At 39.7% G+C, this 25293-nt stretch overlaps 1 protein-coding gene across 1 annotated transcript in view; it reads right to left on the bottom strand.

Annotated features, from left to right (window-relative positions):
• Window positions 1–25293, bottom strand: part of frmd3 (FERM domain containing 3) — a 113902-nt gene that overhangs the window by 3549 nt on the left and 85060 nt on the right. Inside the window, exons 10-14 of the mRNA XM_062025876.1 lie at window positions 24385–24473; window positions 19876–19950; window positions 12898–12966; window positions 9208–9332; window positions 604–838 (exon numbers count right to left, since the gene is read on the bottom strand). Of these exons, the coding sequence (XP_061881860.1) occupies window positions 604–838; window positions 9208–9332; window positions 12898–12966; window positions 19876–19950; window positions 24385–24473 (593 nt within the window). The remainder of the gene's footprint in view (window positions 1–603; window positions 839–9207; window positions 9333–12897; window positions 12967–19875; window positions 19951–24384; window positions 24474–25293) is intronic.

The following is a 25293-nucleotide window of genomic DNA, read 5'->3' as shown; positions in this document are numbered from 1 at the left end:
TTGTGTGTGGTCTTTTAGTTCTTGTCTTGCGCTCCTATTTTGGTGGCTTTTTCTCTTTTTTTTGGTAATTTCCTGTTACAGTTTCATGTCTTCCTTTGAGCGATATTTCCTGCATCTACTTTGTTTTAGCAATAATAAATAATAATATTTCAGTTGTTTTTATCCTTCTTTGTGGGGACATTGTTGATTGTCATGCCATGTTTGGATGTACATTGTGGACGCCGTCTTTGCTCCACAGTAAGTCTTTGCTGTCGTCCAGCATTCTGTTTTTGTTTACTTTGTAGCCAGTTCAGTTTTAGTTTCGTTCTGCATAGCCTTCCCTAAGCTTCAATGCCTTTTTTTAGGGGAACTCACCTTTTGTTTATTTTTGGTTTAAGCATTAGACACCTTTTTACCTCCACGCTTCCTCCCGCTGTTTCCGACATCTACAAAACATGACACATACGCACTGGCTGGCCTCTGTTACATAAATTCCAGCATACCGGCTGGATTTGGGACAACACACTTCCAATACATTATTGTGGGAGATCTCAGACTAGTTAAAAAGTAGTGGAACAAGAAACAAACAAAGTGGACATTTTGCATACATGAAATCCTACACACCTGTACACCATCTCAGAAATGGTTAGCGCCCCAGAGGCCTCATCATCTTCCTCCGTTTCACTTCCCGCTTTGGGCGTCTGCGGTCGGATATTGCAGGTCTCCATGGCAACATGGGGAGGCGGCAGGTCTGACGCAGAGTTGTCTCCATCGATGCTTTGCAGTTGTTCTGCGTCTGCGGGAGCGGTTGACGGTTTGATGGGGGGCAACGCCGTCGAGTCCTTCATAGCCACAATGCCTGGTGGACGACACATATGTCATCATTCCCAGTATTTAATTAAGATGAGTTGTAATTCATTAAAACAATAGAAACCAAATGTATTCAACAATGAATAACAATCATATTTTTCAAAGAGGAATTAAATTACTAATGCATATTATATTTAATGATATCATCATATCAGCCACATTATGGCCACATTATGGCACTCAGATGCTTGGTAAGAAGAGCAAACAGAGGTGCAAAGAGCATACAAACAATAATAATTTGTAACGGCCACCAAAAAAAAGCAGTTCCATAAACTGTCAGTTTGTGTTGTCTACTTTCCTGTCGGGAGAGATTATATTTTGTGCCACTGGGTCAAGAGGTTCCCCCTTTGTGTAAATTCAAGTGTGGATTAGCAAGGTGTTGACAAGCATCACAGGACATAACTGGACCAACAAGCCCACTCTATCCCCCCCCCCCCAACTTAATCCATCTGAGACAGCTGGATGTATTTTTACACAGACACACGCACGCACACACACACACGCACACACACACACACACACACGCACACATGCACGCACGCATGCACGTAATAGTTACTAGCATTCAAAAGGAAATTGCATGCAAAGAAGCAATACTTTACATCCTGCATAGAAAACATGGAGAACAAACATTACATTTTGGCAAAAGAAGACATTAATGGATTAAAATTATTATTTTTAAATAAGCATTATTTGTCAAATATATATATATATTTATATTTATTTCATACATTATTTTAAACATTAATTAAATTAATTATTACATACATATTAAATTAAAAGCAAAGTGTAGTCCAGTAGCTGCTAAAGAAGACATTAATAGATTAAAATTATTATTTTTAAATAAGCATTATTTGTCAAATATATATATATATATATATATATATATATATATATATATATATATATATATATATATATATATATATATATATATATATATATATATATATATATATATATATATATATATATATATATATATATATATATATATATATATGTGTATATATATATATATACTGTATATATATATATATATATATATATATATATATATATATATATATTTATATTTATTTCATATTTTAAACATTAATTAAATTATTTATTACATATATATTAAATTAAAGCAAAGTGTAGTCCAGTAGCTGCTAAAGAAGACATTAATAGATTAAAATTATTATTTTTAAATAAGCATTATTTGTCAAATATATATATAAATATTTATTTCCTATTTTAAACATTAATTAAACTAATTATTACTTATATATTAAATCAAAAGCAAGGTGTAGTCCAGTAGCTGCTAAAATGCATTTTCTACTCAAAATAATGCATCATGTTTTGTTTAGAAAAACCTCTTAATAACACTGATAATAAACTTATAACATCACACCGGTCGCTTTAATCAAAACAGAATGTTGCTAAGTGCTATTTAAGATTATAATGCGATTATCACTATGAACTAATGCCAGTGTAGCCATCTTAAATTACTAGCCCATGTCCTGGTAATTAGATATTTGACAGATTAGCAAAATGCACTGCAGACCACCTGATGATTACGATGTGAGTTGAGAGATATCAGAGGCGCAGGGAGGGAGGGAGGGAGGGAGTGGAAAAAGTGAGGAGCAGAGTGGAGGACGGCTACCATGGCAACACAGTCAACACAAAGGCCACGGTGAGGAGAAGGGAATGGAGTTGGGAAAATAACAACATCCATCCATCCATTTTCTACCGCTTGTCCCTTTCGGGGTCGCTGGAGCTGCATTCGGGCGGTACACCCTGGACAAGTCGCCACCTCATCGCAGGGCCAACACAGATAGACAGACAACATTCACACTCACATTCACACAATAGGTCCAATTCAGTGTTGCCAATCAACCCATCCCCAGGTGCATGTCTTTGGAGACACGGGGAGAACATGCAAACTCCACACAGAAAGATCCAGAGCCCGGATTGAATTCAGGACTACTCAGGACCTTCGTATTAATGTAATAAAGAGTGATATATTGGTGAAATGAAACAACACTGATGAGTACAAAGCTGTGGACATAAACAACATAAATACGACAACTGGCAAAACACAGGAAGTTGTTCTCACTGCAAACAAGTGCAATTTTAACATTTTGTATTTGACAGAAGGGTGCTTAAGGGTGCTATTTTAGAGGTTTAGTCAAAATGCAGTAATGTGTTTTCATGTGCCTTTCTTGGAGCGGGAGTCCTGGTATAAAGTTTTAAGACGTCCATTCAGTCACTGTACAATGGAAGCAGGAGCCTGGTTCGCATTGCCGGCATCAAGTCAACATTGGACTTTAACAGAGAAAGCTACACTTAGTCCTCGGTCCTTTACTGAACCTTTATGAACAGGTCTACTTTGGCGACCTGAGAATTACATCTATGCAGTTTGCGGATGATAGCTTCATCCAAATTCCTGCCTTTAATAGGACGGTTTTCAGCGGAATCTATACATCCAAATTGGAGGCCATTGTTTCCAGTCGGAAAATGGTAGATTACAGCAGTGGTGTTGAATGTCCTGCCTCAGGTGAACGAGTTTGCTTGTCTTGAACTCACAAGAAGAACTCCCAAATGAAAACGTATTTTGGAATAAGGCATTGAATATATTTAACAAACAGAAGTCCTTCATTCAATTTCTGTAAATTGTGTCTGGTCTTGTTCAAATGCCGTCAAAATGGTAATATGGTCTTGGTCATGAGTGCGGTAAGGACAGATCGGAAGATAGGCAAGATGGATTGCTGCGGCTATCTTGTCAAGGGAGAACCGAAGTCAAAGCTTTTGATTTACCGGTCAATCGATGATGCACATACAAGACATAGGTTTCCTCCAGGACCCATGAGTCGGTAGGGTCACCCAGGAGGGACGCAAGGTCAAGCTATTGCTTTTCAATTTCAAGAGAAACCAGCTGAAGCTCTAATTTGGATACTTTCTGGTCGTCCAGATGAGAATGACGTAGGATACACTAGTTGGACTATGTCTCGCTTACAGTTGGCCTGGGAACACCTCGGTGTCTTCCCAGTGGGTCTGGAGGAGGTGGCCATAGACAGAAAAGTCTGGACTTGTGATCTTAAACTCTTGCAGATGTAACTTGATGGACTGATGGATGGATAGACATTGTGTTAAAACTTATAAATATCCTGAAGACTACATATCTTAGTTCATGTCTGGAGACGCTCACCCTTGGACTTTTCCCCTCTTAAAACGAAAGTAATCCCGAGTTGTGTAGGCCATCACCTAAAAGAGATGCCTAAGGATATTCGAGTTCAGCTCAAGGACACTACAGCAGAGTGGAAACCTGCCAGGGAGTGAAACATCACGCTGCTCGGGTCTGAATGTCTCTTTGAGGAGATTTAGAGAGGCTTAATGTTGGGAACGCAATTGACATCACTGAGGGATTTCTATGCAACTGAGAGGACGATCCCGCCGCATTCCCTTAAGAAAACTTTTGTTACGTCACGGATGTTAGCCTCTTTTACTGGCATCCTTCAACTTATCCGTCAAACCGGATCTAAAGCATGATAACAGGCTTTTCGTTGCATGTTCCTCATCACTGTTGAGTGATAGACTCAGAGACAGACAGTTAGCTGGATAACGACAATGACTCATTGACACTTGCAGGCTAATATTAGTTTACAGTATCAGCATTGTAGCCTGTTGGTTATTAACGGCCTCAAGAGCCACTTAAGTCATAAAACAATGCATGCTGGAGTCTTCCATTAATAAATGGAATTGTGGTGATTCGCACACGTGCACGTCCCCAAAAAGTGTCGCAATGATTGACAACATTTACACTTTGCACCAGCCGGCTGCCACAACAAACTAAACGACAACTCGGGGCGAAACCATCTCATTGTTGCTTCATGTGTCTACTTAGCTTACTTGGCTCCAGCGCATTCCTCTGAAGTCCGGCACTGATCCCAGCGACGCCGCTCCCTTGGCCCACCAGCCGCACGTACACATCCCGCGCTGTGTGGTTGGCTATGCGGAGATGGAGGCTACGCTGAGTGGTTATCTTTACTTGGCACCTCAAAGCCTGGGCCACGACCACCGTAGATGATGATGGCAGCTCCGCTAAGGCCTCCGCCTGGTGGGGGTGATACACTTCCAGTGGTCCGGCTTCTACCTCCTGTATCCCCTCACCCTGCAGCTCCACCGGCGGATCACTCTTGTTGGTTCTATCGCTTACTCCCAGCTCCAAACCACTCTGGCCTGCATTTGTGCCATTTAGGTGCTCAAGAACCTCCATTGTTGAGTTAAGTCTGATGCTCAGACCCACTGCAAGGCGCCTACATCAATTGACTGTGTTGTGGCATCTGAACACACACACTTGGGCAATACAGACCAGATACATTCTCTCTCTCACTGGGATCCACAGACATGGCCGCCCCGCCAGTGAATGTCAGCGATGTTAACAAAGACTGCAGGGGCATTAGAGGCAGATCAGTCTCAAAGCCGCTGGTTCTAAATATAACCAGGTGGTCCTGGAGGGAGAGGGGCAGCTAATCTAAGTGTGATTACAAAGCAGCAGGCCTGACCCTGGATGGGGTAGGGTATCACTTTCCTCTTCCTTTCTTCAAGTCGGTCTTTATTAAGGTCTTTCCTCGTCTTAACCTTCAAGCTTCTAAGTATTGTCTGAATTGGTATGGTGCATTATACTTCCAGAAAAAGGTGCATCCATCCTTACAGTCACCATGGAGTTCCCCAACATGCCTTGTGAGGTACACCATGGTGTAAACTCTCCTACTCCTGACCCACTGCTTGAGAAGGCGTAACATTTATCAGAAAACACACCCCTACTGTGTTGCCTTATTTTTTTGGACAAATACACCACATTTTGATGCTGTTATTAAACCTTTAAGTTTTTCCCCCATAAGCATACTTGCCAAACCACCCGATTTTCTCCTGAATTTCAGTGCCCCTCCCGAAAATCTCCCGGGGCAACCATTCTCCCGAATTTCTCCCGATTTCCACCCGGACAACAATATTGGGGGCGTGCCTTAAAGACACTGTCTTTAACGTCCTCTACAACCTGTCGTCACGTTCGCTTTTCCTACATTCAAACAGCGTGCCGACCCAGTCACATAATATATGCGGTTTTCACACACACATGAGAACATCATCACCGTAACACAACAGAACAAATACCCAGAATCCCTTGCAGCACTAACTATTCCGGGACGCTACAATATAGGATAGGATAGGATAGGATAAGATAGGATAGGATAGGATAAGATAGGATAGGATAGGACTTTATTGTCATTGCACAAGTACAACGAAACTATGTTTTCAGCACAAACCCGTTTAAGATTAGACAAACAAACAGTGTACAGGGTTACAGAATAGGAACGCTGATGGGTCGCCAAAGGCGCCCCGTAAAAGATAAGAAAAAGGTAAAACGCTGGGGAAGAAGATGAGTAAAAAAATACAATCTAGACTGGGCTCCTAAGGGGGCCTAGTCTGGAGTGGGGAAAAACCTCCATGCCATGCACACATAAACATGTTACATTTAATCACGACAACTCGCAACAGCAGGGCGGGGAGTTGGGGCCCTGGAGGTCGACTGCTGCTATTAAGCGCTGCCAGCCGTCCATCACTCCGAAGAGAAACAAGCGGCGGTGAAGGCGTGGAGTGGGGGAGGGTGTGTGTGTGTGTATGTGCCCATTGTCTTGGGTGTGATAATGTAATGTTCATAGGCCGGGGCCGTTCTGCATGCAAGCAAAAGTTCGACTCCAGGTCTTGCTACCACCAAACCCCACCCTCCCTAACCCCGCCCACCTCAACCCCTCCCCCCCATCTCCCAAATTCGGAGGTCTCAAGGTCGGCAAGTATGCCCATAAGTCAGATATACTTTATATTTCTCACAGAGCTCGATGCACTCTACAAAACCAACACTGTAATTTTAGGGTGTTAAGCACAATTGCCACAAAATTTGGCACACGTCTTTAGGGGACTGACCAGGGACACCTTTAGTTGTGTGGAAATTCAGACTTCCTGGTATAATTGCAATGCAGCACAACAGTTACGCTACAAGTTTCTGCAAAGTAATCCACCATGAGGCCAAAGAAAGTTACAAGTGACAGCGCGTTGATAAAGGTGAGAAGCACTGTTGAATTCAAGAAGGCAATTGTCGTAAAGTACCCCTCCTCCTCCTCTCCGCTCAATTATTTATTGAGTATTGGCCAAAAGAGTCTTCAACAACAATAAAAGTGATGTGACTTAATTTATCCATTTAGCCATTATTTATATATATTTCACATTGTTTTTTGCATGTTAAGCAAAATGATAATAGTGTTTGGGTGTCTGGAATAGAGTAATTGTATTTATTTATTTTTTTAACGCAGAAAAAAAATGCTCCTATTTCATAGAGTACGGTTTTCGTTTAATTTTGGAATGAATTACTAACAAAAACCGAGGTACAGTACCAGTGTACAATGGAATTGTACTGTGTATCTTTTCAAGACAATCCAGCAGTTTCTTTGATTACACAAAATGAGTCCCTAATAGGACGTGCCAGACTTGTAAATGAAGTCCAATCTATAGGAGGTCACCATCGCCATAGTGCGTGTTGACCTTGTATGATGGATAAGAAAACAAGCTGTGCAAACAAGGTCGTTACTAACGCCGGGTTAGCTTCCGCTTTCCGCCTTCTAATGTCGAGAGATTAGAGTTCTGAATATAGACGGTGATTCTAGACTTTGAGGACACTGTATCCCAATGTCCTTGAAGCACAGTAGAGTTGTTGACGCTTCCAAAGTGAGGTTGTGATGGACACCACGTGGACTGAACGACACCTAATGTAGACCTGGATAGCCAATGATTTTCTCCCTGCATTGAGAGACATACTAGCCAACGTTTGTCCCAATAATAAAAAAGAAAAGAATGGTGGAGCTTGATGCTCTGTGATGTCCACTTCCTGTAATACGCTACGCAACACAAGCTCACATGTGTTACACTGATCCTCACTTCCTCCTATGATGCTTCATCAGAACACGCTCTTTAAGCCTTCTTGCATGCGCTCTTCCAACACGTGTTCCTACGCCCAAGGGGTCTTACAGTCTCACATTGTCTGGTATCGTCTTACCTTCTACTCTCCCTACCTGAGTTGTACGCTTTAACCAGATAACAGGTCACAAGGGAGAGAGTCCGGGATAATAACAGAAAGTACGACGAAGATGGATGGGAGCATGCAAATGAAAACTCATAGGGGAAATTATAGACCGTGGACTGAGAAGGTGATGTCCTGAGGTTATTCATCAAGTCTCATGGCAGCCAATGGCAACTACTAACCACTTTAAACTGTTGGCTACATTTTTTCCATGAGCTATTATTAGGTGGGTGCATATTTAACACATTTTCTTTATATGCCTTTTTTTTTTTACAACATAATTATATACATTTTAAATTGTATATACATATATTTATATATAGTCAAGGTTTCTGTGGTTTATTCGTTATACAGTGCTCAATACCAGGGTAGAGCGGAATATACGTTAGGTCAGGAAAAAATACAAGAGGCTATATCATCCCTACAAGCCTGTTTCGCAGGTTTCCCTGCTCGTCAGGGGATTTTATTGAAGTGTTTGTGGCTGTTACATGTATATATAGGTTACATTACATGGGGGTTTAGCCATTGTTACACAGTAGTGCCTTGTTTCTGTGCCGGCATGATGAAACCAGTTCGTTGCGTTTGTTTAAAGTGAACATGCAGGGGTGGTATATAATAAATAAAAATTATTTCAGGCACAGGCTACATCTTTTAGCTGCACTGTTGTATGGTGAGCTAGATGCGACAATTCGCCATGTAATGACGTGATTAATTGTATTGTTTTTAAGAGTCCATATGTATTTACTCAGCTCTGTGGAGTTCTTAAGTTGGGGCCTACACAATGATGCTGTGTGGTTGTTATAACAGGTTATAACAACCAAACAGTGCAGCTAAAAGATGTAACCTGTAAACAGGCTTGTAGGGATGATATCGCCTCTGTATTGGAGTAACACAACAAGTTAGTTCATAATCATTATTATGCCATGTAACTGCATTCCATGCTTAGTCTGAGGACTCTGGTGTCGCAAACTGTACATTGAAATGTTAATGTCACACACACACACACACACACAAACGGACACGCGCAGACATGGTGGTCCCCTCAGGGAAGATCATGGGAAGGGTATTTTTAGCATGCGGCAGTTGTCGTCTCCAGGGAGACCAGACTGATGGAGGGACGGGAGCATCAGCTGCTCAATTAGAGGTCTGTGTAAGGGGCTTGTACAGGAGAGAACACATGAGGCCCTCCCTGCGGGATGTGTGTGTGTGTGTTTGTCTAACGAGGAACATCCGCTTACCGTTTTCCATGGCCGCCTCTTCATACTCATTGGTGGAGGGCAGCGCTGGTACCAAAGGTTCCATGTTCATGATGAGGTTCTTATGGCTCAAAGAGTTAAAGCTTCTACTTTGGCCGAACTGAGCTCTGAAAACGCAAACATTATCCCTGACTTTAGTTGGGTTTTGGAGAAAAAGGAACACTGCAATCAGTAGAAATCTGACATATAGTTACTTAAAGCTACTTGTATACTTCGGCCAAGGATGAATAAAAAAAAAAGACTAAAGTCAACTTGCATCAGGGCCGAGGAGGTGTGATGAAAAATAACTGGACTATTTCTTTAAATATCTCCTAAGGGGTCCTAAAGTCGGCAGGTGTGTGGAATTATGATCGGGTGAAAAATAATTGGCATTAATCTCCTTATGTAGTTTTGAGTAACTCCACAAGATGGCAGTAGCTGCATTTGAAGTATCACAAGCGGTCATTTCAAATATATACATTTTTTAATCAGATTAATCACAGGGTTGATGTGATTTAATATAGATTAATCATAACCACACGATACTGAAGCAGCGATGCATTATGGAACTCAAGAAGTGATACCGTGTCCCTCGAGGGCTCGCTATGTGTGTCACTTTATAAAAAAAAAATGTGACCAATAAAGCTGATGTGTTGTTTGACTCCCGGAGCGCCAAACAGTGTTTTATCAGATAGCGCTTCTTTTGGCGTCTGTGTCGCCATCATCAATCTAAATAGAACGAAGAAAAGGTAAATTCTGATGTGTGAGATCATTTGGATCTTATAGCACCAAAAGAGGTGAACACTATTTTCCTGTTTACTATTTGGCTCGGAGCTGCACGTTTTATATTCCTTCCTGCATAAATATTCAACTTTTTTTTTTTTTGCATGTCATATGTAGTGACTTTTTGAATCCAGCAGATGGTGCCAATATGAAACATCAACATAGTATCAGTGCAGTGTCGATAATGAGTGTGCCATTACTTGATGTCATTATTATTTTATTCAATGGTAATAGTGTTTTATTTTGCATGAGCAAAGAGAGTCAAGAAAGAAGGGAATACAATATTCCCTCCATTATTGTGGGGGTTATGTTCTCGACCCCACCGTCGTACAGGTTAATTACCTAGAAGTAGAGACGCTGTGTATTTTATATATTTTTTTAAATATTATCAGAGGGGTACGGGGGGAACATGGGGGAAAAAAGTTTTTTATAATTATTATTATTATTATTTTTTTTTAGACATGTATCTCGTACGAGAAACTTTTTATACAGTTATTTAAAAAAAAACGTTTTTTTAATTATTTTTTTTATAGACATGTATCTTGTGCGCACGAGATAAGATACATGTCTAAATAAATTGTTTTTTTAAATTATAAATTTTTAAATTTTTTTTTTATAACTTTATAAAAAGTTTCTCGTGCGCACGAGATAGTTTCTCCTGCACACGAGTGAATGTCTAAAAAAAAAAAAAAAAAAGATTATTCATTTATTTTTTTATAACTTTATAAAAAGTTTCTCGGGCGATACATGAGATACATGTCTAAAAAAATAAAAAAATAAAAATATATCCCCCCATGTCCCTTTAGGAGCTCCGTAAAGGGGAAATGCACTTTTTTTTGTTTGTTTTTTTGCCTATATTCAAAATTCTTACATAGGACATGAACACATATATTTTTCTTTTTTTATGCATTTTATGCTAGAAAAAGTCTGCTTACAATGGAGTCTATGGTAATCGCTGTATTCTGCCTATAAAGCCCTTAAAAAACATCCAAACACCTCCATCAATGTTTTATATAAATGCTGTAAGTATATATGTAATGTAGTAACAAGCACATCATGTAATATTTTAAAAACGCATCACGACGTTCACTTTTTCCTTCAACAACATCACTGATTACTGCTCACTGCAGACTTCACAAACGTAATAAAACATCACTTACTGCTCTAATTAGGATGCCGACTGATTAAATGTTGTTATATAGTCCCGTTTAGATGAAGAATGACTCATAATCCTCGCTAATTTCCAGGTCGAAATTTAATGCCAAAGTTGACCAACTCGTCAAATTATCTCTTCATCCTTATACTATCAAGGTGAGTAGCATTATTTATATTAATCAATCTATCTATAATAAACTTCCACCAGTTCTGAGGCGAGGAAGCAGCTCAACAGCCAACAATGTCAACATAGCAGCACAAGCTAGTTAGCTCTCTGTGACAATGCACCATTATAAATAGTTCTTCAGTGTCAGCACTCATAATAACAATATCATACTTGGTTAATAATCAGGTCACAAAAATTTAAATGGAGTATTGTTAGCGGTTTTTGGATGGTTATTATAGGGCTTTAATGACTGACTCCATTGTAAAGTCACTTTTATTTATGTTTATTTGCAACTTAGAATGAACTAAAAAAAAATACATCCGTCTTCTTGTCTCTCATAATGATTGTGAACAAGATGCAAAGTTCTGAAAATGTTTGCAGTTTCCCTTCAAGTTTTTATAAGCCTTCCACAAAGCTTTCACACACTCTTACGAACACTTCCTATGCTCCTAAAACACTTCATATTCTCTCTAAAATCTACATACAGTATTTTTAACATTAAAATGGGTACTCAGATCTCGATACTGTAAAACACCTTATTAAATACCATCATGGTATTGTTAACAAATACATTTCTGTTTTTCCAAATACACATTTATCCACGATAATGTGGACTTAATCCTTATTAATGTCATATTCTAGGTCGTCAGTGCTATTAACCCTTGTGTTATGTTCGGGTCTGTGGGACCCGCTTTCATTTTTTATTGAAAGAAAAATGATACAAGTAATGAATTTTTCAAACTGAGACTCACTGACTTCGGCTCATTTTCTGTGAACAACATATATCAGAATACATATTTAATGACCACACACCATACACCCCCCCTACACATTTCTATTACATATAAGATGTCCGGGTCCACAGGACCTGGGGCTAATAGAAGTGTGGAAATTGATGTTCTGTGTACCACACACACACACACACACACACACACGCACACACACACAGCAGGCCTAGACAGGAGGAGGACAGAGTGTAGGTACACAGAACATCAGAGGGTCAAATGTGCGAGAAAATGAGAGCAGACAGTGTTGACAAACAATGTTGCAACCTTGTGTGGGAACCCGCAGGTGCAGAAACACAAAAGAAGAATCCCTGTGGGATGCAGAAACTGGCAGAGAAATTTTCCGTGCAATGTTCATTTTGTTGTTACTCAGCCAGCGTTTGTGGGTCTGATGGACCCGTTGCATTTTGTGGCTTTTAATGCCTCACAATCAAACACTTTTATGTTAAAATACTGAACAGATGTTTATTGGGATAAGGTAAACATACTGAACAGATGTTTATTGGGATAAGGTAAACATCTGTTCAGTATTTTAACATAAAAGTGTTTGATTGTGAGGCATTAAAAGCCACAAAATGCAACGGGTCCATCAGACCCACAAATGCTGGCTGAGTAACAACAATATGAACATTACACAAGGGTTAATGCTGACTGTGCAGTTTGCTCCTGGAGCCGATTACAACGTTGGTTCTGTTGTTGTGTAATAACCCTTGACAAAAATGTTACGTAACAAAGTACAGGAGCTCAAACAAATAACAGGGGTAAAAACGGCATTTCCTTTTGATTGCTGCGAGTTGACCTTACCTGCACACCTCAGGTGGCTCTCTCTGGATTTTAGAACTGGCCTCTATCACCTCCTTGGCGACTCTTCCACTGCAAAAAAACACACATTTTTGTCAATTTTTTGGGATGATATTTCACCCATCTGGTTCTGTTTGCAGGTCATTTCCTGTCAGCAGGCTCACACTGCAAAAACTGAAATCTAAGTAAGATTAAATATCTCAAATAACGGTTATATTTGCTTCTTTTCTGTCTGATAAGAAAATTCTTCTCACTAAGCAGATTTTATGTTAGTGTTTTACTTGTTGTAAGGGTTTTGGTCCTAAATGATCTCAGTAAGATATTACAGCTTGTAGCTGAGATTTTATGACCTACATTGAGTAAAACATGCTTGAAACGAGAATATCAACTGATGCAAAGCTGAGTCATCAAGTATAAAACTACTTTTTTAATGTAATAATTTCTTACTTCAAGCATGAAAAAATCACAATGCCGAGCGCATATCATCATGTCAAGATAATGGCACTAGCATTTACTTAATTTAAGAATATTTTTCAACATATGAAGCAAAAATGTCTCTTTTTTTTCTACCAAGAAAAGTGCACTTGTTATTAGTGAGAATATACTTATTTTAAGGTATTTTTGAGTTCATTGAGGTTAGCTAATTTTACTTGTTTTGGAAAGTCTTGACAAGCCGAATTTTCTTGTTCTATTGGCAGATAATTTTGCTTAATTCACATAAAATACCACTAATTTTTGTTTTTTTTCTTCTTGTTTTTGAACACTGACTTTTTGCAGTGCAGCAGCTCCATTAGCTTGATTGCTGGGTGAGGTTCTGGACCACAAAAGGTCCAAAGCAGCCCGGCCACAACATCCCACACTAGCCTATTGTGGCTGAGATTGATGCTTACGTCGTAAATAGAGGTAGGGGGGAAGGCGCCAACTATAAAGTACACATTGGCAGGTGAATCTAGGGGCTGGAAAAGCATGAAAAGCTAAGCCTCAGATAGATTAGATAAGCGCGTAATCCGCTCTGGTTTGTAGAAATTGCCTTCGTTTGCGAGGTAGAAATGTGTTTCTGTGTGTACAGATCACGAGTGAGCGCAATCCATGTAGTGCTACCACCACATGAAAACACTCAGCTTTGAGCCGTTAAGCTGATAAAATACTCGCTGCTCATTTGGAGCTCAAGGGAGAGCAACCCAGCAGCCCGCTGAAGAGCTCTGTTTGTCTGAGAGAACATGCACAAATGTTCTATGTCATATTGGGGTCAGGGAAGGGATGCAGGCACTGATGCCGTCAGTCGACACATAGTTGGAACTGAACGATGCTCATCAACAGAGGGAGGGCAATACTACGGTACGTTAATATTTGCTGTCGCAGCCAAGCCATTTTAGTTTATGAGCAATATACAGCGTTTCCCACTGCAATCTATATGTGGGAGTGGGTTGCACTGCAAAAACTGAAATCTAAGTAAGATTAAATATCTCAAATAAGGGTGATATTTGCTTATTTTCTGTCTGATAATATAATTCTTCTCACTAAGCAGATTTTATGTTAGTGTTTTACTTGTTTTAAGGGTTTTGAAACTAGAATATCAACTGTTGCAAAGCTGTGTCATCAACACTCACAAGTAGGGATGTCCGATAATGACTTTTTGCCAATATCCGATATTCCGATATTGTCCAACTCTTTAATTACCGATACCGATATCAACCGATACCGATATCAATCGATTCCGATATATACAGTCGTGGAATTAACACATTATTATGCCTAATTTGGACAACCAGGTATGGTGAAGATAAGGTCCTTTTTAAAAAAAATAATAAAATAAAATAAGATAAATAAGTTAAAAACATTTTCTTGAATAAAAAAGAAAGTAAAACAATATAAAAACAGTTACATAGAAACTAGTAATTAATGAAAATTAGTAAAATTAACTGTTAAAGGTTAGTACTATTAGTGGACCAGCAATCATGTGTGCTTACGGACTGTAGCCCTTGCAGACTGTATTGATATATATTGATATATAATTAGAGATGTCCGATAATATCGGCAGGCCGATATTATCGGCCGATATATGCGTTAAAATGTAATATCGGAAATAATCGGTATCATTTTTTTTATTATCGGTATCGTTTTTTATTTTTTTTTATTTTTTTATTAAATCAACATAAAAAACACAAGATACACTTACAATTAGTGCACCAACCCAAAAAACCTCCCTCCCCCATTTACACTCATTCACACAAAAGGGTTGTTTCTTTCTGTTATTAATATTCTGGTTTCTACATTATATATCAATATATATCAATACAGTCTGCAAGGGATACAGTCCGTAAGCACACATGATTGTGCGTGCTGCTGGTCCACTAATAGTGGACTAATCATCAATTAGCCTTCTGAGCCAATGAGCAAACACATTGTACCATTAGAACACTGGAGTGATAGTTGCTGGAAATGGGCCTCTATACACCTATGTAGATATTGCACCAAAAACCAGACATTTGCAGCTAGAATAGTCATTTACCACATTAGCAATGTATAGAGTGTATTTCTTTAAAGTTAAGACTAGTTTAAAAGTTATCTTCATCGAAAAGTACAGTGCTTTTCCTTCAAAAATAAGGACATTTCAATGTGACCCCAAACTTTTGAACGGTAGTGTGTATATATATATATATATATATATATATATATATATATATATATATATATATATATATTGTGGAGGTCTTGCACCTACGGGTTCTTCGGACAACCCAGAAGAGACATGACAGGCTTGACGGTTTTGTGATTTGGTTTATTTTCCAATAAACTTATCGCTCTGCTTTTCAGCAATCGCCTATCGTGACGGTCTCGCTCTTCGGGTTGCTTCTCAGTAATCCGCTCTTGTCTCCGTCTCCGTTTCCGTCTCGCTCTCGCTCGTGCTCGTGTTTTCTCTTCACCATCAACAACTCCAACTTCTCCAACCTTTTCCTTCCCGGCTGCTGCCCTTTTATAGAGTGACCAGTGATCAGATAAACGCGCCCAGGTGGGCCATCCACGCACCTGTCGCCGATCTCGGAGCCGGCCCCGGCACACCCCGTCTCGCTGCAGGTCCGCAGGCCACACCCCCTCACATATACATATATATATATATATATATATATATACATATACATATATATATATACATATATATATATATATATATATATATATATATATATATATATATATATATATATATATATATATACACATACATATATATATATATATATATACATGTATATATATATATATATATATATATATATATATATATATATATACACATGTATATACATATATATATACATATATTCCTCGCACGCTAATTGACTGCGGCGCGAGCGTGATGATGCAACGTTATCGATGGGAAAATGCATTTTTAGACAATATGATTTGCCTGAGTGGCTAGGAGACACCGGGAGTAACGAGCGGTAGAAAATGGATTAGAAAGGACAGATTTTAAAAAACAATAATGAAAAAAATAATAATAAAAGAAAGTTGTGTTTTTTTTTTAAAACTTGGGACTTCCCGCAGGCCGGATTTTGGATGCTAGCGGGCCGTAGTTTGGGGACCGCTAATCTAGGCGATCATTTTGCCACCTATTGCTGTCAAAACGTGTTTCTGTGACTCCTGTCCTTGGCCATGTCAGCCGGACAACAGCCGCCGGTGGTGGTGGCGGCACACACTGGCACAGAAGACCGAGGTGGATGTCACATATATGGCCATAGTACCGCAAGCTCTCCTGGGTTGTATTAATACATTTTGTAATAAACAAGGGCCAAGTCTTTCATATCCTTTGTGATATCCTGGCATATTAAATCATTTTGTGCTTGGTGGGAGGGGGGGGGGAAGAAAACATGAAGGACGAAAGGAGGAAGGATCTTTATTGTCATTGCACAAGTACAAGGACATTGCATTTTCATCACAAACCTGTCAAGATTAGACAAACATTGTACGGGGTAACAAAACAGGAACGCTGATGGGTCGCTACTTACGGCACCCCGTAAAAGGTGGGGAAAAAGGTAGACGCGCGGGGAAGATGAGTACAAAAAAATTGTCGATCTCAGACTGGGCTCCTATTGGGTGGGCCCAGTCTGGAGTGAGGGGGAAAAAAACTCGATAGCAAAGCATTAGAGATGTCCGATAATGGCTTTTTTGCCGATATCCGATATTCCGATATTGTCCAACTCTTAATTACCGATACCAATATCAACCGATACCGATATATACAGTCGTGGAATTAACACATTATTATGCCTAATTTTGTTGTGATGCCCCGCTGGATGCATTAAACAATGTAACAAGGTTTTCCAAAATAAATCAACTCAAGTTATGGAAAAAAATGCCAACATGGCACTGCCATATTTATTATTGAGGTCATAAAGTGCATTATTTTTTTTAACATGCCTCAAAACAGCAGCTTGGAATTTGGGACATGCTCTCCCTGAGAGAGCATGAGGAGGTTGACGTGGGCGGGGTTGGGCGGCGGAGGGGTTTGGGTAGGGGGTTAGTGCTGCAAGGGGTTCTGGGTATTTGTTCTGTTGTGTTCATGTTGTGTTACGGTGCGGATGTTCTCCCGAAATGTGTTTGTCATTCTTGTTTGGTGTGGGTTCACAGTGTGGCGCATATTTGTAACAGTGTTAAAGTTGTTTATACGGCTACCCTCAGTGTGACCTGTATGGCTGTTGACCAAGTATGCTTGCATTCAATTGTGTGTGTGAAAAGCCGGCACGCAAAGGCAGTGCCTTTAAGGTTTATTGGCGCTCTGTACTTCTCCCTACGTCCGTGTACACAGCGGCGTTTTAAAAAGTCATAAATTTAACTTTTTGAAACCGATACCGATAATTTCCGATATTACATTTTAAAGCATTTATCGGCCGATAATATCGGCAGTCCGATATTATCGGACATCTCTACTCACAATACTTGATTTATTTTGTTAAAAGCAAATGGGACCAAAAAAAAGTATTTAATACCAACTTTATCAAATACTTTTTCGACCCATTTATCATATCATAATATCATTACGATAACGTTTTTATGAAAGCGAATAACTCCCTTCTTTTTCATGTTACTCTAATGTGCAACCTAAATCAACAATGATGAGAACTGCATATATGAATTTAAGTTAAAAAAAAAAAGAAGAAAAACTCCAAAAGTATCTCTGCCTCACCTGGCAGAAATGTAGATCGGCGCCTATGGGGGTGGGGTACGTGTGTGTGTGTGTGGCATGTATTTTCCGTGAATGCATGTATAAAAGTTGGTATGGTATGTGTGTGTTAGCCTGTTCCGCGACCTTGGTGCTCATGCAAACGCGATAACACAGCCAGTCAGTCCAGCAAAAGTCAAGAAACAACAGGTGTGTGTCTATGAGAGACAGGGAAGGAGTTTGTTGCGTCTTTGCTGCACTGTCCTCTGGGAGAGTCTCGAAGCAACGAAGAAGCGCTGAGAAGACAGGGACCGCCCGCCTTAACCCGTTTGGTTGCAGCGACTACACCTTTTTATCACTTGTCTGTTTTGGCGATGTACGTTTGTACATCCATCTTCTTCCCGACCTTCTTCCTGACGCCCGACCATTTCTTTTTTATCAGTTTGCGTATCTCGTAGTGCACAGCGATTTCAACACGCTGTGGTTTGCTCAGAACACGGGAAATAAACACCTCCCACTGATTTGTGGTCGCCACAAGGTGCAGCGCTTAAACACATGGCTACTTTCAATCAGATTTGCTTATTTAAAAAGGGGCGTAACCTGGGCGTGATCTCGGCGTGCCATGCCAAGCCAACTCCTGAGATCAATTCTACATTGATTGCGATGTAATAAAGAACGAACACTTTAATACAGGGGTGTCAAACTCATCTCTAGTATATATTATATTAATTATAATATAATATATCAGTATATTTCATATACTATATATATATAATATGTAAATATTACATATACACTACCGTTCAAAAGTTTGGGGTCACATTGAAATGTCCTTATACTGTACTTTTCAATGAAGATAAATTTAAACTAGTCTTAACTTTAAAGAAATACATTCTATACATTGCTAAGGTGGTAAATGACTATTCTAGCTGCAAATGTCTGGTTTTTGGTGCAATAGCTGCATAGGTGTATAGAGGCCCATTTCCAGCAACTATCACTCCAGTGTTCTAATGGTACAATGTGTTTGCTCATTGGCTCAGAAGGCTAATTGATGATTAGAAAACCCTTGTGCAATCATGTTCACACATCTAAAAACAGTTTAGCTTGTTACAGAAGCTACAAAACTGACCTTCCTTTGAGTAGATTGAGTTTCTGGAGCATCACATTTGTGGGGTTAATTAAACGCTCAAAATGGCCAGAAAAAGAGAACTTTCATCTGAAACTCAACAGTCTATTCTTGTTCTTAGAAATGAAGGCTATTCCACAAAATTGTTTGGGTGACCCCAAACTTTTGAACGGTAGTGTATGTTATATTTTATATTGCGACTATGGTACATTTTTAGTCTACTTTATACCTGCAATATTCTTTCCATCCTTACCCTTTCCATCCTTTGTAACGGAGCTACTGTATGGAACACTTTCCCTTGTGGATCAATAAAGTTTGTCTAAGTCTAAATCTAAGTGAGGGCAAAGTGGTAGCTCCAAATTTTTGGTGTAAATATTTGGGAAATCCTGATCCAGGAGTGCATTCTGCTTTCATTTTGGCTTTGGTGTGTACATTTGTTAAAATTAATAGTAAAAGTAGTAAATAGTTTAAGTTCTATTTTAGGGCGGTTACTTTTTTTTCCTTCTACACTACAGTCAAAAATGTTAATAAAAGTTTAATGTTTAGCTTAAATATTTTAAAAATTAAGTAGAAATAAAGACCAGGAAAGTTATGTAGCTAGATGGATGGGCAGATAGAGGGCAGCAACATACTTACACAAACGGTAGATATGAATAAAAACAAGCAGCATAAGAGTAAGAAAATGTGTCACCTGTATCTGAACCTGCTGCCCTTGAAGAAGATGTTGCTGCTCGACATTGTCTTTATCTGACTTGACTTTGCACACCTATCAGAGAGAAGAAACACACATCATCAAAGTGCACATTTAGTGTAATTTGCATGATTTTATTATTGCTGAGCACCAGTGTGGCTCATGCTAAACCGGGCATCGGCAACCCAAAATGTTGAAAGAGCCATATTGGACTGAAAATACAAAAAGAAAATCTGTCTGGAGCCGCAAAAAATTTAAAGCCTTGTATAAGTGTTATAATGAAGACAACACATTATGTAAGTGTCTATATTAGCTATATTAGCCTACTATATGCTCAGTTAATATTATATACAGATAATGTGTCATGAGACATGCACATACTGTATAAATCAAATTAAGAGGACCTAAAGGAAATTAAATGAGCTCAAATATAGCTACAAATGAGGCATAATGATACAATATGTACATACAGCTAGCCTAAATAGCATGTTAGCATCGATTAGCTTGCAGTAATGCAGTGAAGAAATATGCCTGATTAGCACTCCAACAAGTTAATAAACATCAACAAAGCTCACCTGTGTGCCTTCACGCACAACATTAAAAGTTTGGTGGACAAAATGAGACAAAAAAGGAGTGGCATAAAACATGTCTTGGAAAGTCTGAGAAAGTGGTAAATGTAAACAAACTACGGTGAGTTCAAGCACCGCCAAAATTAGTAGGACAAAACGGCGCTCGACAAATAGCCTCTAATCCAGTGGTTCTTAACCTTGTTGGAGGTACCGAACCCCACCAGTTTCATATGCGCAGTCACCGAGTGAAAATTTTAAAAAAATAAAATTTTAAATTCAAGACAAAGTTATATGTTTTTGGTAACACTTTAGTATGGGGAACATATTCTAAGTAACAAAGACTTAATTTTGAGTTTTTTGGACACTAAGGGAACATATTCTAAGTAACAAAGACTTAATTTAGAGTTTTTTGGTTAGGGTTAGGGTTAGAGGGTTAGGGCCAGGGTTAGAGGGTTAGGGTTATAATAAGGTCATGCCGAATAAGGCATTAATAAGTACTTAATAATGACTAGTTAAGAGCCAATATGTTACTAATTTGCATGTTTATAAGCAACTAATTAATGGTGAATATGTTCCCCATACTAAAGTGTTACCATGTTTTTTTACTGGTGCACAAAATGAACCGTGCATGAACATCACCTTGTTCAAACAACAAAACCAACACAGTGCATGACCTCACAACAAATTACACACCTGCAAATCAGTCAGCTGTTGCCGTATCCGTAATACGCCGATAGGGAGAAGTTTTTATTTACACGATGAGTCGGGTGTGTTTTGACCTCAGCCGAACCCCTGAGCCCGACTCACCGAACCCCTAGTGTTCGATCGAACCCAGGTTAAGAACCACTGCTCTAATCACCGAAGCATGTTTAATAAAAACAGTGTGATTCCTATCAATTAGGGAGGTTTGTCCTCCTACAGAAACCATATTAAAACAACAAATATGTTTTTTCCTCATCTTTTTCAATTTTCATACATTTTTGAAAAAGCTCCAGAGAGCCACGAGGCCGGCGCTAAAGAGCCGCATGTGGCTCTAAGCCGCGGGTTGCCGACCCCCGTGCTAAGCTAATATGAGCATTTCTGCTCCACCGCTCCCAGTCTGTGGAACGCTCTCCCTGACCACCTGAGGGCACCACAGACTGTGGATGCTTTTAAAAAAGGTTTAAAAACCCTTCTTTTTAAAAAAGCCTTTTGTTAGATATGTGTGCTGGTTCTAGCTCAGTGTTTCTTAACCTGGGTTCGGCGGAGCCTGCGCCGCGGAGGTGAAGACACACCCAACTCATCGTGTAAATAAAAACTTCTCCCTATCGGCGTATTATGGATACCCCCAAACAATGTTCCCTCTAATTTTCCATCTGATTTGCAGATGTGTAATTTGTTGTGAGTTCATGTGTTGGTTTTGTTCTTTGAACAAGGGGATGTTCATGCACGGTTCATTTTGTGCGCCAGTAAAAAAAACATATAACTTTGTCTTGAATTAGATTTTTTTGTTTTTTTTCCACTAAGGGGTTCGGAGAATGCGCATATGAAATTGGTGGGGTTCGGTACCTCCAAAAAGGTTAAGAACCACTGTTCTAGCTATTAGGCTGTTCTATTTTTTTATTTTATTTTACTATTTATTTTACTCGTTAGGGGCAGCTATTTGTGGTCCTAGCGTTGTTGTTTTTTAAATGCACTGTAGCACTTTGAGGTTGTTTGTTCAATGTAAAGTGCTTTTACAAATAAAATCTATTATTATTACTATTATTATTATTTCAGTATGAATGTTATTAGCGCGAGCTGGCCGCCAAGTCCTACAAGCTGAATTTGATGCTTGCCTGACATGTGAGATGACATTACTTTCCCTAGAGACGCTCGAGGTGGTCTCATTAATAAGTCAATAACGGGCACTTGAGCTGTTCCTGGAAATCTGTGAAACGTTTGAACCGCTTGCGACTGTACTTTCAAAAGGCTTCGTTAAATGCGTGGAAGAAACCATTCAATACTTTATAACACATACATACATGCCAAACAAAATTGCCCATCATTAATATTGAGAATGGCAAAGGGGAATATCGATTGTGTGGATATCAAGGGTAGCACAGTATCAGTCTCAAATGGATAGTAGTGTGAGGAAATCAATATTTTTCAGTTCTCTTCTGTTAATTAGTTGAGCCAGGAAGGCAAGGTTTGTATGTCTGTTAATTATTTAGTTATCGACGTTAACTTGAAAAGTTACAAGCAGATTGTGGTGAAACGTTCAGGAAGTGTCAGAAATGGGTTAAAGAAAAAGCGATTTGATTTTGGGGGTGATCCGCATCATTTCTACCACAATACCATACGTCTACGTCATTAGGCTCAACTTCTTTGATGATTGAAAAACCAGTGTTTCGATTTTGGGGGTGATCCGCATCACCACCGGGATTTAAGGTTTCTTTAAAGGATTCTTTACTTTTGGAAAATAGGACCTGGCGGACATTTGCACTCCTGAAGTGCTTTTTTTAGTTGTTCTATTTTGTTATGTGTTTGACAAATCTTGATTTCCCTTTATAAATGGGTTATACTTGTATAGCGCTTTTCTACCTTCAAGATAATCAAAGCGCTTTGACAGCATTTCCACATTCACCCATTCACACACACATTCACACACTGATGGCGGGAGCTGCCATGCAAGGCGCTAACCAGCACCCATCAGGAGCAAGGGTGAAGTGTCTTGCCCAAGGACACAACGGACGTGACTAGGATGGTAGAAGGTGGGGATTGAACCCCAGTAACCAGCAACCCTCCGATTGCTGGCACGGCCACTCTACCAACTTCGCCACGCCGTCTTTAGGGATTAATAAAGTATTTCTGATTCTGATTCTGATTATAACTAGAAATGTCCGATAATATCGGACTGCCGATATTATCGGCCGATAAATGCTTTAAAATGTAATATCGGAAATTATCGATATCGGTTTCAAAAAGTAAAATTTATGATTTTTTAAAACACCGCTGTACGGAGTGGTACACGGACATAGAGAGAAGTACAGAGCAGTTGCGTCTCCCAGTCATACTTGCCAACCCTCCCGATTTTCCCGGGAGACTCACGAATTTTGGGGCCCCTCCCGAAAATCTCCCAGGGCAACCATTCTCCCGAATTTCTCCCAATTTCCACCCAGACAACAATATTGGGGGCGTGCCTTTGCGTGCCGGCCCAATCAAATAACATCTGCGGCTTTTCACACACACAAATGAATGCAAATCATACTTGGTCAACAGCCATACAGGTCACACTGAGGCTGGCCGTATAAACAACTTTAACACTGTTACAAATATGCGCCACACTGTGAACCCACACCAAACAAGAATGACAAACACATTTCAGGAGAACATCCGCACCGTAACAAAACATAAACACAACAGAACCAATACCCAGAACCCCTTGCAGCTACAATATACACCCCCCACTAAACCCCAGAACCCCGCCGCCCTCCCCACCCCCAAACCCCGCCCACCTCAACCTCCTCATCCTCTCTCAGGGAGAGCATGTCCCAAATTCCAAGCTGCTGTTTTGAGGCATGTTAAAAAAAAATAATGCACTTTGTGACTTCAATAATAAATATGGCAGTGCCATGTTGGCATTTTTTTCCATAACTTGAGTTGATTTATTTTAGAAAACCTTGTTACATTGTTTAATGCATCCAGCGGGGGGCATCACAACAAAATTAGGCATAATAATGTGTTAATTCCACGACTGTATATATCGGTATCGGTTGATATCGGAATCGGTAATTAAGAGTTGGACAATATCGGAATAAAAAAAGCCATTATCAGACATCTCTAATAATAACACTTACATAAAAGGCTTTGCATTTTTTTTGCAGCTCCAGACAGATTTTTTTTGGTGGTATTTTCAGTCCAATATGGCTCTTTATATTCAACATATTGGGTTGCCCACCCCTGGTGTAAGCCAACTCACTTGTAAAAGGCCTGATTCTCCACCCCGCACTTCCACAAGTGTTTACACGCCGCAGGAGTCGAGGTGTGAAAGGTCAACACCAGTTTCTTCTGCAAACAGAGAGAGAGAGAAAATACAGCGATGAGCTAAGGTCGAAGAACACTGGAGGATGTACATTAAACACCCAATGAGAGGGAGCTGTGCAAAAGAAGGCTGACAGCCACATTTTTGCAGCGTACACCACATCAAGCATTTAGCTCCAGTGTGGAGGATAGAGAGGTCCTAATGGGCACTGGAGGATGGACACGTTCCAGTAAGTGCTAGACAACAGCGCTAATACTAGACAACAGATCAATTCTGTCCAGTGGGAGGGGAGCTTGATAGCATGGGAACGACTCGCTGAAACACACCAGCGAGCAGCCACTATATTATATGTTTACTATACTAATAAAACAAACAATAAATCCCCAAAGTGGCCGAGAAACAAGAACATAAAAACTGACCTTGCTAAAGCGGCTCAGTCAGCTGGATTGCAACCACTCCACTCTCATCCTCTCATCTGTGGCACGCATCACTTTTTACACGACCGTGTTTTACACACATGTGCTGGTGTGCGTGGCCATGTGTGTTTTAGGCTATCACCACAGTCCGTGGTCCCACTTTGGATGGGGATGAATTCAGGAAGAACTGAGAGGCGTGTGTTTATCAGTGAGTAGTACGCCACATGTACAATGGGTGATCAAAAGCATCGGGTAAAAAAAAGGAGCACAAAGTGGGACAATTTAAAGAGTGAGCGACACTTGTGAGATTAAAGTGTGATGAGATAATGGAGGATACACTAATAATAGGAAACATATACACTCACTGGCCACTTCATTAGGTATACCTCGATACTCAGTATTCCTTTACAAAAGATAACAATGCTCACAT

Source organism: Entelurus aequoreus, linkage group LG17 (assembly GCF_033978785.1).
Source record: "Entelurus aequoreus isolate RoL-2023_Sb linkage group LG17, RoL_Eaeq_v1.1, whole genome shotgun sequence".
NCBI lineage: Eukaryota > Metazoa > Chordata > Actinopteri > Syngnathiformes > Syngnathidae > Entelurus > Entelurus aequoreus.
Note: the sequence above shows the minus strand (reverse complement) of the source record. Positions and strands in the feature narration are given on the sequence as shown.